This window comes from Haliotis rubra, unplaced genomic scaffold (assembly GCF_003918875.1).
Source record: "Haliotis rubra isolate DU_JTF1 unplaced genomic scaffold, ASM391887v1 Scf288, whole genome shotgun sequence".
Lineage (NCBI taxonomy): Eukaryota > Metazoa > Mollusca > Gastropoda > Lepetellida > Haliotidae > Haliotis > Haliotis rubra.
The window spans coordinates 23,245-38,910 of record NW_025766955.1 but is presented as its reverse complement, the minus strand read 5'-3'; the positions used below and the strand labels follow the sequence as shown (position 1 = coordinate 38,910).

At 43.4% G+C, this 15,666-nt stretch overlaps 1 protein-coding gene across 1 annotated transcript; it reads right to left on the bottom strand.

Moving 5' to 3' along the window:
* Positions 1 to 570: 570 nt before the first annotated feature.
* On the bottom strand, positions 571 to 1,812 carry LOC124281698. Its single transcript, XM_046717648.1, has one exon. It carries the CDS (start codon positions 1,810 to 1,812, stop codon positions 571 to 573), a length of 1,242 nt encoding a protein of 413 aa, XP_046573604.1.
* Between the last annotated feature and the right edge of the window lie 13,854 nt (positions 1,813 to 15,666).

The window sequence follows — 15,666 nt, the reverse complement described above, 5'->3', positions numbered from 1 at the left end:
ACCATGACTACTGATGTAGGCGGGCACCATACTGATGTAGGCGGGCACCATACTGATGTAAGCGGGCATCATACTTATGTAGGCAGGAACCATACTGATGTAGGTGGGTATCATACTGATGTAAGCGGGCATCATACTGACGAGGCGTGTATCATACTGATGTAGGCGGGCACCATGCTGATGTAGGCGGGCACCATGCTGATGTAGGCGGGCACCATACTGATGTAGGCGGGCACCATACTGATGTAGGCGGGCATCATACTGATGTAGGCGGGCATCATACTGATGTAAGCGGGCACCATAATGATGTAGGTGGGTATCATACTGATCTAAGCAGGCATCATACTGACGAGGCGTGTATCATACTTATGTAGGCGGGCACCATACTGATGTAGGCGGGCACCATGCTGATGTAGGCGGGCACCATACTGATGTAGGCGGGCACCATGCTGATGTAGGCGGGCACCATGCTGATGTAAGCGGGCACCATACTGATGTAGGCGGGCACCATACTGATGTAGGCAGGCACCATACTGATGTAAGCGGGCATCATACTTATGTAAGTAGACATCATACTGACGAGGCGTGTATCATACTTATGTAGGCGGGCACCGTGCTGATGTAGGCGGGCACCATGCTGATGTAAGCGGGCACCATACTGATGTAGGCGGGCACCACACTGATGTTAGCGGGCATCATACTGATGTAAGCGGGCATCATACTGATGTAGGCGGGCACCATACTGATGTAGGCGGGCATCATACTGATGTAAGCGGGCATCATACTGATGTAAGCGGGCACCATGCTGTTGTAGGCGGGCACCATATTGATGTAAGCGGGCACCATACTGATGTAGGCCGGCATCATAGTGATGTAGGCAGGAACCATACTGATGTAGGCGGGCACCATACTGATGTAGGCGGGCACCATACTGATGTAAGCGGGCACCATACTGATGTAGGCGGGCACCATACTGATGTAAGCGGGCACCATACTGATGTAAGCGGGCACCATACTGATGTAGGCGGGCACCATACTGATGTAGGCGGGCATCATACTGATGTAGGCGGGCACCATACTGATGTAAGCGGGCATCATACTGATGTAGGCGGGCACCATACTGATGTAGGCGGACACCATACTGATGTAAGCGGGCACCATACTGATGTAAGCGGGCATCATACTGATGTAAGCGGGCACCATACTGATGTAAGCGGGCACCATGCTGATGTAGGCGGGCACCATACTGATGTAGGCGAGCATTATACTGATGTAGGCGGGCACCATACTGATGTAAGCGAGCACCATACTGATGTAGGCGGGCACCATACTGATGTAAGCGGGCATCATACTGATGTAAGCGGGCACCATACTGATGTAAGCGGGCACCATGCTGATGTAGGCGGGCACCATACTGATGTAGGCGGGCACCATACTGATGTAAGCGGGCACCATACTGATGTAGGCGGGCATCATACTGATGTAGGCGGGCACCAGACTGATGTAAGCGGGCACCATGCTGATGTAGGCGGGCACCATACTGATGTAGGCGGGCATCATACTGATGTAAGCGGGCACCATACTGATGTATGCGGGCACCATACTGATGTAGGCGTGTATCATACTGATGTAGGCGGGCACCATACTGATGTAGACGTGTATCATACTGATGTAGGCGGGCACTATACTGATGTAGGCGGGCACCATGCTGATGTAGGCGTGTATCATACTGATGTAGGCGGGCACCATACTGATGTAGGCGTGTATCATACTGATGTAGGCGGGCACGATGCTGATGTAGGCGGGCACCATACTGATGTAAGCGGGTACCATACTGATGTAGGCGGGCACCATAACTATTTAAGTTAGCAGGCACCATACTGATGTAGGCGGGCACCATACTGATGTAAGCGGGCACCATACTGATGTAAGCGGGCACCATAACTATTTAAGTTTGCAGGCACCATACTGATGTAGGCGGGCACGATGCTGATGTAGGCGGGCATCATAACTATTTAAGTTAGCAGGCACCATACTGATGTAGGCGGGCACCATAACTATTTAAGTTAGCAGGCACCATACTGATGTAAGCGGGCATCATGCTGATGTAGGCGGGCACCATATTGATGTAGGCGGGCACCATACTGATGTAGGCGGGCACCATAACTATTTAAGTTAGCAGGCACCAAACGTGATTGAGTGTCCATTTAAAGCCTGTCTTAGCGTGAAGTCTATCAACTCACTCACTCACTCTGTGACTTTTCGTCTCTACTAATAAGTCATCGCAGATAAAATTGAATTCCCGAGTTTATATCCACAATTGATCTTACGTTATCTCTCAGTTCCTGATGTGGCTTCACATGGGCTACACATTCAGACCCATGTACCGACATTTACCAACTCGCCTGCCGTCCCTCACTGACAGGATGCCAGAGTCATATGAATATATAAATACAGCCAAGTCTTACAGTAATGTCGACCCGGGTGGTTCTGTGTCGGTTCTTCACTGTGTAGACGTAGAACCCTTGAAGACATGTATGCCGCTGGCAGATTTTGAAATATACATGGCGATCCGACTTCTAGCCCAATATCCTGACACGCTCAAGTGTCACAACTCATGGCGATCCGACTTCCAGCCCAATATCCTGACACGCTCAAGTGGCACAACTCATGGCGAGCCGATTTCCAGCCCAATATCCTGACACGCTCAAGTGGCACAACTCATGGCGAGCCGATTTCCAGCCCAATATCCTGACACGCTCAAGGGACATAACTCATGGCGAGCCGACTTCCAGCCCAATATCCTGACACGCTCAAGGGACATAACTCATGGCGAGCCGACTTCCAGCCCAATATCCTGACACGCTCAAGAGACATAACTCATGGCGAGCCGACTTCCAGCCCAATATCCTGACACGCTCAAGGGACATAACTCATGGCGAGCCGACTTCCAGCCCAATATCCTGACACGCTCAAGAGACATAACTCATGGCGAGCCGACTTCCAGCCCAATATCCTGACACGCTCAAGGGACATAACTCATGGCGAGCCGACTTCCAGCCCAATATCCTGACACGCTCAAGAGACATAACTCATGGCGAGCCGACTTCCAGCCCAATAGCATGACACGCCCAGGGGACATAACTCTGCACAGCTAACTGCGGCGTAGCAAAGGACTTGGCTGTCTGTGCCCCGGCAGCATAAATCCAGAGGATGAAATACGGTATTTGTTGGTGTCACATAGGTTAAACATGCAAATATCAAAGGTCAGGTAGGTACTAATTTTACTGTTTGACAACAAACATGGCGCCGAGCTGGCTATCGCCTGTTACGTGTCCATCAGTCATCGGGGACCTGAACAAACTACTTATTCATTGTTTACATTATATTAAAACACACACCAACCCCCAAAAAAAAAAAAAAAATACGAAAAAGAACACAAATATGAACAACAAAAACCATCCCCAATCAAACAAAACAACAACAACATTCCAAACAAACAAAAGAACCAAAAAAACCCAAAAAAACAACCGAAAACCAATAATCAAACCTAAAACAAACTAGGATACCGATAATCGCTGTCTAACAGAGACTCGTCACGTTTGTCAAGATGTGGCAGAAACATTTTATTTGGCGATGACGCGTTCCAGAAAAGTTTCCATGTGTATATACTTCTGCGACTTTCCCCCAATTTAAGACAGCTTTATTATGTGGAATTATTAAGTGTGTGAGTGTGTGGACATCAGCTGCGTTATGACGAGGTAGGCAAACTGTGAACAAATGGATCATCGGATGGAACAACTTTGATAAAGGGAGGTTACACTAGAGGCCGGAAGGGCAGATAGATTGATTGCTGCTAAACTCAGAAAAAATCCACTGTCTAAAACTGTCTGTACTGATGGTTGTTACTGTCCGACATTGACCTCCTGACATACGTTTATGACTAACATCTTAGAATGTCATAGTATGATACCGAGGTTATCACGATGGTGTGTTATAGTGAATACTGTCTTCAACAATAACATCTTAGAATGTCATAGTATGATACCGAGGTTATCACGCTGGTATGTTATAGTCAGTACTGTCTTCAACAATAACATCTTAGAATGTCATAGTATGATACCGAGGTTATCACGCTGGTGTCTTCTAGTTAATACTGTCTTCAACAATAACATCTTAGAATGTCATAGTATGATACCGAGGTTATCACGCTGGTGTGTTATAGTGAATACTGTCTTCAACAATAACATCTTAGAATGTCATAGTATGATACCGAGGTTATCACGCTGGTGTGTTATAGTTAATACTGTCTTCAACAAAAACATCTTAGAATGTCATAGTATGATACCGAGGTTATCACGCTGGTGTGTAACAACAAGAACATCTAAAATAGGATATTTACCCGCCTACAAGGTGTGCACTCAACAGGATATTTACCCGCCTACAAGGTGTACACTAAAACAGGATATTTACCCCCCTACAAGGTGTGCATTAAAACAGGATATTTACCCGCCTACAAGGTGTGCACTAAAACAAGATGTTTACCCGCCCACAAGGTGTACACTGAAACAGGATATTTACCCGCCTACAAGGTGTGGACTAAAAGAGGATATTTACCCGCCTACAAGGTGAACACTATAACAGGATATTTAACCGCCTACAAGGTGTACACTAAAACAGGATATTTACCCACCTACAAGGTATGCACTTTAACAGGATATTTTCCCGCCTACAAGGTGTACACTAAAACAGGATATATACCCGTCTACAAGGTGTGCACTAAAAGAGGATATTTACCCGCCTACAAGGTGTACACTAAAAGAGGATATTTACCCGCCTACAAGGTATGCACTGAAACAGGATATTTACCGGCCTACAAGGTGTACATTGAAACAGGATATTTACCAGCCTACAAGGTGTGCTCTAAAACAGGATATTTACCCGCCTACAAGGTGTGCACTAAAAGAGGACATTTACCCGCCTACAAGGTACGCACTATAACAAGATGTTTACCCGCCCACAAGGTGTACACTAAAACAGGATATTTACCCGCCTACAAGGTGTTCAGTGAAACAGGATATTTACCCGCCTACAAGGTGTACATTGAAACAGGATATTTACCCGCCTAGACGGTGTACACTAAAATAGGATATTTACCAGCCTACAAGGTGTATACTAAAACAGAATCTTTACCAGCCTACAAGGTGTGCACTTAAACAGGATATTTACCCGCCTACAAGGTGTGTACTCAACAGGATATTTACACGCCTACAAGGTGTACACGCCTACAAGGTGTACACTAAAACAGGATATTTACCAGTCTACAAGGAGTACACTAAAGCAGGACATTTACCCGCCTACAAGGTGTGCATTAAAACAGGATATTTACACGCCTACAAGGTGTGCACTAAAACAGGATATTTACCCGCATACAAGGAGAGCACTAAAAGAGGATATTCACCCGCCTAGAAGGTGTGCACTAAAACAGGGTATTTACCCGCCTACAAGGTGTACACTAAAACAGGATATTTACCCGCCTATAAGGTGTGCACTAAAACAGGATATTTACCCGCCTACAAGGTGTGTACTAAAAGGGGATATTTTCCCGCCTACAAGATGTTCACTGAAACAGGATATTTACCCGCCTACAAGGTATGCACTATAACAGGATATTTACCCACATACAAGGTGTACACTAAAACAGGATATTTACCCACCTACAAGGTGTACACTAAAACAGGATATTTACCCGCCTACAAGGTATGCACTATAACAGGATATTTACCCGCCTACAAGGTGTGCACTATAACAGGATATTTACCCGCCTACAAGGTGTACACTAAAACAGGATATATTCCCGCCTACAAGGTGTGCACTATAACAGGATATTTACCCGCCTACAAGGTGTGCACTATAACAGGATATTTACCCGCCTACAAGGTGTGCTCTAAAACAGGATATTTACCCGCCTACAAGGTGTACACTAAAACAGGATATATTCCCGCCTACAAGGTTTGCACTAAAACAAGATGTTTACCCGCCCACAAGGTGTGCACTAAAAGAGGATATTTACCTGCCTACAAGGTGTACACTAAAACAGGATATATTCCCGCCTACAAGGTTTGCACTAAAACAAGATGTTTACCCGCCCACAAGGTGTGCACTAAAAGAGGATATTTACCTGCCTACAAGGTGAACACTATAACAGGATATTTACCCGCCTACAAGGTGTACACTAAAACAGGATATATTCCCGCCTACAAGGTTTGCACTAAAACAAGATGTTTACCCGCCCACAAGGTGTGCACTAAAAGAGGATATTTACCTGCCTACAAGGTGAACACTATAACAGGATATTTACCCGCCTACAAGCTTTGCACTGAAACAGGATATTTACCCGCCTACAAGGTGTACACTAAAACAGGATATTTACCCACCTACAAGGTGTACACTAAAACAGGATATTTACCCGCCTACAAGGTGTACACTAAAACAGGATATATTCCCGCCTACAAGGTGTGCACTGAAACAGGATATTTACCCGCCTACAAGGTGTGGACTAAAAGAGGATATTTACCTGCCTACAAGGTGAACACTATAACAGGATATTTACCCGCCTACAAGCTTTGCACTGAAACAGGATATTTACCCGCCTACAAGGTGTACATTGAAACAGGATATTTACCCGCCTACAAGGTGTGCTCTAAAACAGGGTATTTAACCGCCTACAAGGTGTTCACTAAAAGAGGATATTTATCCGCCTACAAGGTGTGCACTAAAACAGGATATTTACCCGCCTACAAGGTGTACACTATAATAAGATATTTACCAGCCTACAAGGTATGTACTATAACAGGATATTTACCCGCCTGCAAGGTGTACACTATAACAGGATATTTAGCAGCCTACAAGGTGTGCACTAAAACAGGATATTTACCCGCCTACAAGGTGTGCTCTAAAAGATGATTTACCAGCCTACAAGGTGAACACTATAACAGGATATTTACCCGCCTACAAGCTTTGCACTGAAACAGGATATTTACCCGCCTACAAGGTGTACATTGAAACAGGATATTTTCCAGCCTACAAGGTGTGCTCAAAAACAGGATATTTACCCGTCTACAAGGTGTGCACTAAAAGAGGATATTTACCCGCCTACAAGGTATGCACTGAAACAGGATATTTACCCACCTACAAGGTATGCACTATAACAAGATGTTTACCCGCCAACAAGGTGTACACTATAACAGGATATTTACCCGCCTATAAGGTGTACACTATAACAGGATATTTACCCGCCTACAAGGTGTTCACTAAAACAGGATATTTATCCGCCTACAAAGTGTCCACTAAAACAGGATTTTTACCCGCCTACAAGGTGTACACTATGATAAGATATTTACCCGCCTACAAGGTATGTACTATAACAGGATATTTACCAGCCTACAAGGTGTACACTATAACAGGATATTTACCAGCCTACAAGGTGTGCACTAAAACAGGATATTTACCCGCCTACATGGTGTGGACTAAAACAGGATATTTACCAGCGTACAAGGTGTGCACTAAAAGAGGATATTTACCCGCCTACAAGGTATGCACTGAAACAGGATATTTACCCGCCTACAAGGTGTACATTGAAACAGGATATTTACCCGCCTACAAGGTGTGCTCTAAAACAGGGTATTTACCCGCCTACAAGGTGTTCACTAAAACAGGATATTTATCCGCCTACAAGGTGTGCACTAAAACAGGATATTTACCCGCCTACAAGGTGTACACTATGATAAGATATTTACCCGCCTACAAGGTATGTACTATAACAGGATATTTACCCGCCTACAAGGTGTACACTATAACAGGATATTTACCAGCCTACAAGGTGTACACTAAAACAGGATATTTAGCCGTCTACAAGGTGTACACTAAAACAGGATATTTACCCGCCTACACGGTATGGACTAAAACAGGATATTTACCAGCCTACAAGGTGTGCACTAAAAGAGGATATTTACCCGCCTACAAGGTATGCACTGAAACAGGATATTTACCCGCCTACAAGGTGTGCACTAAAAGAGGATATTTACCTGCCTACAAGGTATGCACTGAAACAGGATATTTACCCGCCTACAAGGTGTGCACTAAAACAGGATATTTACCCGCCTACAAGGTGTACACTATGATAAGATATTTAACCGCCTACAAGGTATGTACTATAACGGGATATTTACCCGCCTACAAGGTGTACACTATAAAAGGATATTTAGCAGCCTACAAGGTGTAAACTAAAACAGGATATTTAGCCGTCTACAAGGTGTACACTAAAACAGGATATTTACCCGCCTACATGGTATGGACTAAAACAGGATATTTACCAGCCTACAAGGTGTGCACTAAAAGAGGATATTTACCCGCCTACAAGGTATGCACTGAAACAGGATATTTACCAGCCTACAAGGTGTGCACTAAAAGAGGATATTTACCCGCCTACAAGGTATGCACTGAAACAGGATATTTACCCGCCTACAAGGTGTACACTAAAACAGGATATTTACCCGCCTACAAGGTGTACACTATGATACAGGATATTTACCCGCCTACAAGGTGTGCACTATAACAGGATATTTACCCGCCTACAAGGTGTACACTATAACAGGATATTTACCAGCCTACAAGGTGTACACTAAAACAGGATATTTACCCGTCTACAAGGTGTGCACTAAAACAGGATATTTACCCGCCTACAAGGTGTGCACTGAAACAGGATATTTACCCGCCTACAAGGTGTGCACTATAACAGGATATTTACCCGCCTACAAGGTGTACACTAAAACAGGATATTTACCCGCCTACAAGGTGCGCACTGAATCAGGATATTTACCCGCCTACAAGGTGTACATTGAAACAGGATATTTACCCGCCTACAAGGTGTGCACTAAAACAGGATATTTACCCGCCTACAAGGTGTACACTAAAACAGGATATTTACCCGCCTACAAGGTGTGCACTAAAACAGGATATTTACCCGCCTACAAGGTGTGCACTAAAACAGGATATTTACCCGCCTACAAGGTGTACACTATAACAGGATATTTACCCGCCTACATGGTGTACACTATAACAGAATATTTACCCGCCTACAAGGTGTGCACTAAAACAGGATATTTATCTGCCTACAAGGTGTGCTCTAAAAGAGGATATTTACCCACCTACAAGGTGTGCTCTAAAAGAGGATATTAACCCGCCTACAAGGTGAACACTATTACAGGATATTTACCCGTCTACAAGGTATGCACTATAACAGGATATTTACCCACCTACGAGGTGTACACTAAAACAGGATGTTTACCCGCCTACAAGGTATGCACTGAAACAGGATATTTACCCGCCTACAAGGTGTACATTGAAACAGGATATTTACCCGCCTACAAGGTGTACACTATAACAGGATATTTACCCGCCTACAAGGTGTGCTCTAAAAAGGATATTTAGCCGCCTACAAGGTGTACACTAAAACAGGATATTTACCCGCCTACAAGGTGTGCACTAAAACAGGATATTTATCCGTCTACAAGGCATGCACTATAACAGGATATTTACCCCCCTACAAGGTGTACACTATAACAGGATATTTATCCGCCTACAAGGTGTACACTATAACAGGATATTTACCCGCCTACAAGCTTTGCACTAAAACAGGATATTTACCCGCCTACAAGGTGTGCACTAAAAGAGGATATTTACCCACCTATAAGGTGTACACTATAACAGGATATTTACCCGCCTACAAGGTGTACACTATAACAGGATATTTACCCGCCTACAAGGTGTGCTCTAAAAAAGGATATTTAGCCGCCTACAAGGTGTACACTAAAACAGGATATTTACCGGCCTACAAGGTGTGCACTATAACAGGATATTTACCCGCCTAGAAAGTGTACACTATAATAAGATATTTACCCGCCTACAAGGTATGTACTGTAATATAACAGGATATTTACCCGCCTACAAGGTGTACATTGAAACAGGATATTTACCCGCCTACATGTTGTGCACTAAAACAGGATATTTACCCGCCTACAAGGTATGCACTATAAGAGGATATTTACCCGCCTACAAGGTGTACACTATAATAAGATATTTACCCGCCTACAAGGTATGTACTATAACAGGATATTTACCCGCCTACAAGGTGTACATTGAAACAGGATATTTACCCGCCTACAAGGTGTGCACTAAAACAGGATATTTACCCGCCTACAAGGTGTACACTATAATAAGATATTTACCCGCCTACAAGGTATGTACTATAACAGGATATTTACCCGCCTACAAGGTGTACACTATAACAGGGTATTTACCCGCCTACAAGGTGTACACTAAAACAGGATCTTTACCTGCCTACAAGGTGTGCACTAAATGGATATTTACCCGCCTACAAGGTGTGCACTGAAACAGGATATTTACCCGCCTACAAGGTGTACACTGAAACAGGATATTTACCCGCCTACAAGGTGTGCACTAAAACAGGATATTTATCCGCCTACAAGGTATGTACTATAACAGGATATTTACCCGCCTACAAGGTGTACATTGAAACAGGATATTTACCCGCCTACAAGGTGTGCACTAAAACAGGATATTTACCCGCCTACAAGGTGTACACTATAATAAGATATTTACCCGCCTACAAGGTATGTACTATAACAGGATATTTACCCGCCTACAAGGTGTACACTATAACAGGGTATTTACCCGCCTACAAGGTGTACACTAAAACAGGATCTTTACCTGCCTACTAAGGTATTCACCCGCACTAAAACAGAGGATATTTACCCGCCTACAAGGTGTGCACTGAAACAGGATATTTACCCGCCTACAAGGTGTACACTGAAACAGGATATTTACCCGCCTACAAGGTGTGCACTAAAACAGGATATTTATCCGCCTACAAGGTGTGCACTAAAAGAGGATATTTACCCGCCTACAAGGTGTGCACTAAAAGAGGATATTTACCCGCCTACAAGATGAACACTATAACAGGATATTTACCCGCCTACAAGTTTTGCACTGAAACAGGATATTTACCCGCCTACAGATCACACCCTGGAGATAGCTGCTGTGATTTTGTTAAGTTTGCAAATCAATTTTAATGGACTCTTTCATACAGCACGCTAACACACTAGGATGTCAGTCTGCTCAGATCTGTCTCACACGGAAGTCCTGGATCCTGCCTCCTGCATTGTAGGCAGCATTGATTGGTTGAGGCCGACACCAACCACGCCCCCACACGCGTCTGTGTCGCGGCTCGGATCCGGCAATGTATCGCTTTCAGTTTAATTGGTAAGACATCTATGCCGGATTCTCCATGTCAGGATAACAGGATGTTCAAATGTTTGTAAAGATTTATGACAGAAAACTGAAGCCATGTTTTGCGAACTGTTCGCACGCACACAAACTAAACAATATAGACCTGTTCAGAAACATACACCAACAAGTACAATAGATCAACCCAATACTTGTGTTGGCAATACCTGTCCATATCCCCTCTATTAAATATATATACATATCTACTGTATTTGTTCTGCGTAACATATAAAATATATTCAACTTACAAAGTCTCGACACATTGAGTTTGACAAACGAAAGAACGAAATTAAGGTTTTGCGTCGGCTTTTAGCTTAGCCAATGTCGCCGACGGAGTAGGTGGGGTTTTAGATAAATTAATTAATTATGTATTAATAAGGGATAAACCACCGTACCCAAAATTGTAAATGTAGGGCTTTAAACTTACCAGAATTTTTAAATAAAAAACGTTTATAAGAATTATAAAGGGAAGAGAAAAATAAAGCAGTGTGTTAATAATAAGAGGAGTTAGACTTGAATAGAGAGTGAATAAGATTGCTGTGTGTGTGTGTGTGTGTGTGTGTGTGTGAGAGAGAGAGAGAGAGAGAGAGAGAGAGAGAGAGAGAGAGAGAGAGAGTGAGAGAGAGAGAGAGCAGTAGTGGGATTAAGTTGTATCATATTTTGGGCTTAAGTTTGTCGGTACATGTATGCCGATGCCTGTGTGTTTGTTTGTGCCGAGAGATGCATCCGTATATATGTGGGTGTGTAGAGGGTAGTTTGAGTTTATATGGGTTTGAATGAGATTTGTTTTGGTGTGGATGTCAGTGTTTTTAGGGAGATTTTGGAGTGTGCATGCAAGGGTGGTGTCTGTAGTGGGTGGGGGTTTGTCGTGGATGTAGCTTGTTATGGGAGGTGTGTGCTGGATGTTGTTTAGCTGTTGTGTATGTAGCAGACTGTTCAGGTGGGTGAGTAGGGGGGCTTTGTTGGGGTTGATTTTGAATTTTTGATAGTGGATTTTTTGGTGTTTGTATATTTTATTGAGATTAGTTTGAGAATACGCCCGTGTATGGCATTTTTCTGGAGCTTTTGGATGAGGCCGTTATGCCAAACCATGTCGAAAGCTTTGCTAAAGCAATAAATATGGCCAGCGTGTAGTGTTTTTGTTCCAAATGTAAAATGTGGTCTAATATTTGTCGCTGGAGTGAAGCCGCTCTGGTCCTGTTTTATTAGGTTATGGGATAGAGTTTGGTGCTTTAGTCTATTACAATGTATTTACTATAGACTCTAGAGTTTGGTGCTTTAGTCTATTACAATGTATTTACTATAGACTCTAGAGTTTGGTGCTTTAGTCTATTACAATGTATTTACTATAGACTCTAGAGTTTGGTGCTTTAGTCTATTACAATGTATTTACTATAGACTCTAGAGTTTGGTGCTTTAGTCTATTACAATGTATTTACTATAGACTCTAGAGTTTGGTGCTTTAGTCTATTACAATGTATTTACTATAGACTCTAGAGTTTGGTGCTTTAGTCTATTACAATGTATTTACTATAGACTCTAGAGTTTGGTGCTTTAGTCTTTTACAATGTATTTACTATAGACTCTAGAGTTTGGTGCTTTAGTCTATTACAATGTATGTACTATAGACTCTAGAGTTTGGTGCTTTAGTCTATTACAATGTATTTACTATAGACTCTAGAGTTTGGTGCTTTAGTCTATTACAATGTATTTACTATAGACTCTAGAGTTTGGTGCTTTAGTCTATTACAATGTTTTTACTATAGACTCTAGAGTTTGGTGCTTTAGTCTATTACAATGTATTTACTATAGACTCTAGAGTTTGGTGCTTTAGTCTATTACAATGTATTTACTATAGACTCTAGAGTTTGGTGCTTTAGTCTATTACAATGTATTTACTATAGACTCTAGAGTTTGGTGCTTTAGTCTATTACAATGTATTTACTATAGACTCTAGAGTTTGGTGCTTTAGTCTATTACAATGTATTTACTATAGACTCTAGAGTTTGGTGCTTTAGTCTTTTACAATGTATTTACTATAGACTCTAGAGTTTGGTGCTTTAGTCTATTACAATGTATGTACTATAGACTCTAGAGTTTGGTGCTTTAGTCTATTACAATGTATTTACTATAGACTCTAGAGTTTGGTGCTTTAGTCTATTACAATGTATTTACTATAGACTCTAGAATTTTGCATAAGTGGGAAGTGAGGGACATAAGGCCGAAATGAAACTGGGGAGTTGATGGGTTTCCCTGGCTTTAGGTTTGGCACCACCTTGGCTGTTTTCCAAGAAGAGGGTGTGTTACCTGTGGTCCAGATTTGGTTGAATAATGTAAGTGTGAGGTTGAGCATGTTTGGTGGGAGTTTGTTTAGTATAGTGTATGTGATGTTATCTGGGCCAGGGGCTGAGGCTGTGCTTTTGTGTTTGAGTGCAGATTTGAGTTCATGCATGTTTATGATTTTGTTAATAAGTAGGCGAGTATGGGGTGGTTCAGGCGTGTGTGGGGTGGTTCAGGCGTGTATGGGGTGGTTCAGGCGTGTATGGGGTGGTTCAGGCGAGTGTGGGGTGGGTCAGGCGAGTGTGGGGTGGTTCAGGCGAGTGTGGGGTGGTTCAGGCGAGTGTGGGGTGGTTCAGGCGAGTGTGGGGTGGTTCAGGCGAGTGTGGGGTGGTTCAGGCGAGTGTGGGGTGGTTCAGGCGAGTGTGGGGTGGTTCAGGCGAGTGTGGGGTGGTTCAGGCGAGTGTGGGGTGGTTCAGGCGAGTGTGGGGTGGTTCAGGCGAGTGTGGGGTGGTTCAGGCGAGTGTGGGGTGGTTCAGGCGTGTATGGGGTGGTTCAGGCGTGTATGGGGTGGTTCAGGCGTGTATGGGGTGGTTCAGGCGTGTACTGGGATGTTTTTTAATGGTGTTTTGGAAGTGTAGTTGGTGGAGCTGCTGGTTTCCGAGAAGTGGGCAGCAACTGCATTAGCTTTGGATTTGTTTGTGGGGAGGTTCGGGAGGTTTGGTTGAATTATTTTTTTTGAATTTCCCTGAATAGCTTTAAATTTATTCCACATTTTCCGTGAGTTGTGATTGTTTAGCCTCAGGGTTGAGCAAAATTTTCTTCATTGTTCCTTTTTAGCTGCCCTGATAATTTGATTGGTATTATTTATGAGCTTTTTAGCCAAATATAATTTTGAACGGTCCCTCTTAGATTGATTGAGAGTCTTTTTTCTTGCCTTTCTGGCGTAAGTGATGTTTGGTAGGGAAATGTTACCTTGAACCCTCTGAAATTGATGTATTTGTAGTTTATGTTTTGGTTTTTGAGGCAGAGGGCAAATTTGTTGGTCGAATAGGTTTGGTTTAGTGCTGTGTTTGTGTTTGTGGCGAACGCTAGGCGTAGGTTTTGGGTGGGTTGTGGTTGGGGTGGGGTGTCCTTGGCACATGCTTTTTTGTTTGCCTGTTGGGATTCTTCGGGAGATATGTGGGGACGTTTTTTGTTGGGTTGGGTATTTGAACTAGTAGTGGTTGGTGGTGGTGGTAATTTGATGGTTTCTAGTGGTTGGGATGGTAGAATTTCTTCAAGATCGATGCCAAAATTGATAGGGATTGGGTTGATATTGTTGGGGGAAGTGAGTTTGAGGAATTCTTAGTTGGGGTGGAAAAGAGTGACGTTGATAGTAATGGGGAGCACATGTTGGGGGTGGGGTGGGTGGGGAAGGGATAGGGTCTTGAGTGTGGGGAGCGCGATGGGGTGGGTTTGGGGGTGTGAAACATACAATAGATACAATGTGAGACAATATATACATACAATGATGAGACAATATATACATACAGTGATGAGATGATGAACATGAAATATTTACAAGTTGATTTAGATGGTTGATTATTTACAAGAAAGACAAGCGAGACTTGTCGCCCCATTAGGTGGGGCCCGGGAAGACGGGGGCTAGGCGCACTGTTCAGGATTTGAGAGAGAGTCTTTGATCAGGGTTAAGGTAGGAGTGAGGAAAAAATGGCGACGGCAGGGCTGGATGCTGATTGTCTCCGTGGATGCAGCGACGATTTAGGCGACCAGCTCCAAGGAAGCTCAATGAATGAATGAATGAATGAATGAATGAATGAATGAATGAATGAATGAATGAATGAAGGAAGCTCAATGAATGAATGAATGAATGAATGAATGAATGAATGAATGAATGAATGAATGAACCAAGGTGCAACAGGGCGTCCTAAGGAGCAGGGCGACATTCACCTTAGGAAGTTATCCAGAGTGGCAGGCAAAGTGTTCTCAGTGTTTAACAAAAGCAGCAGAAATTACAAC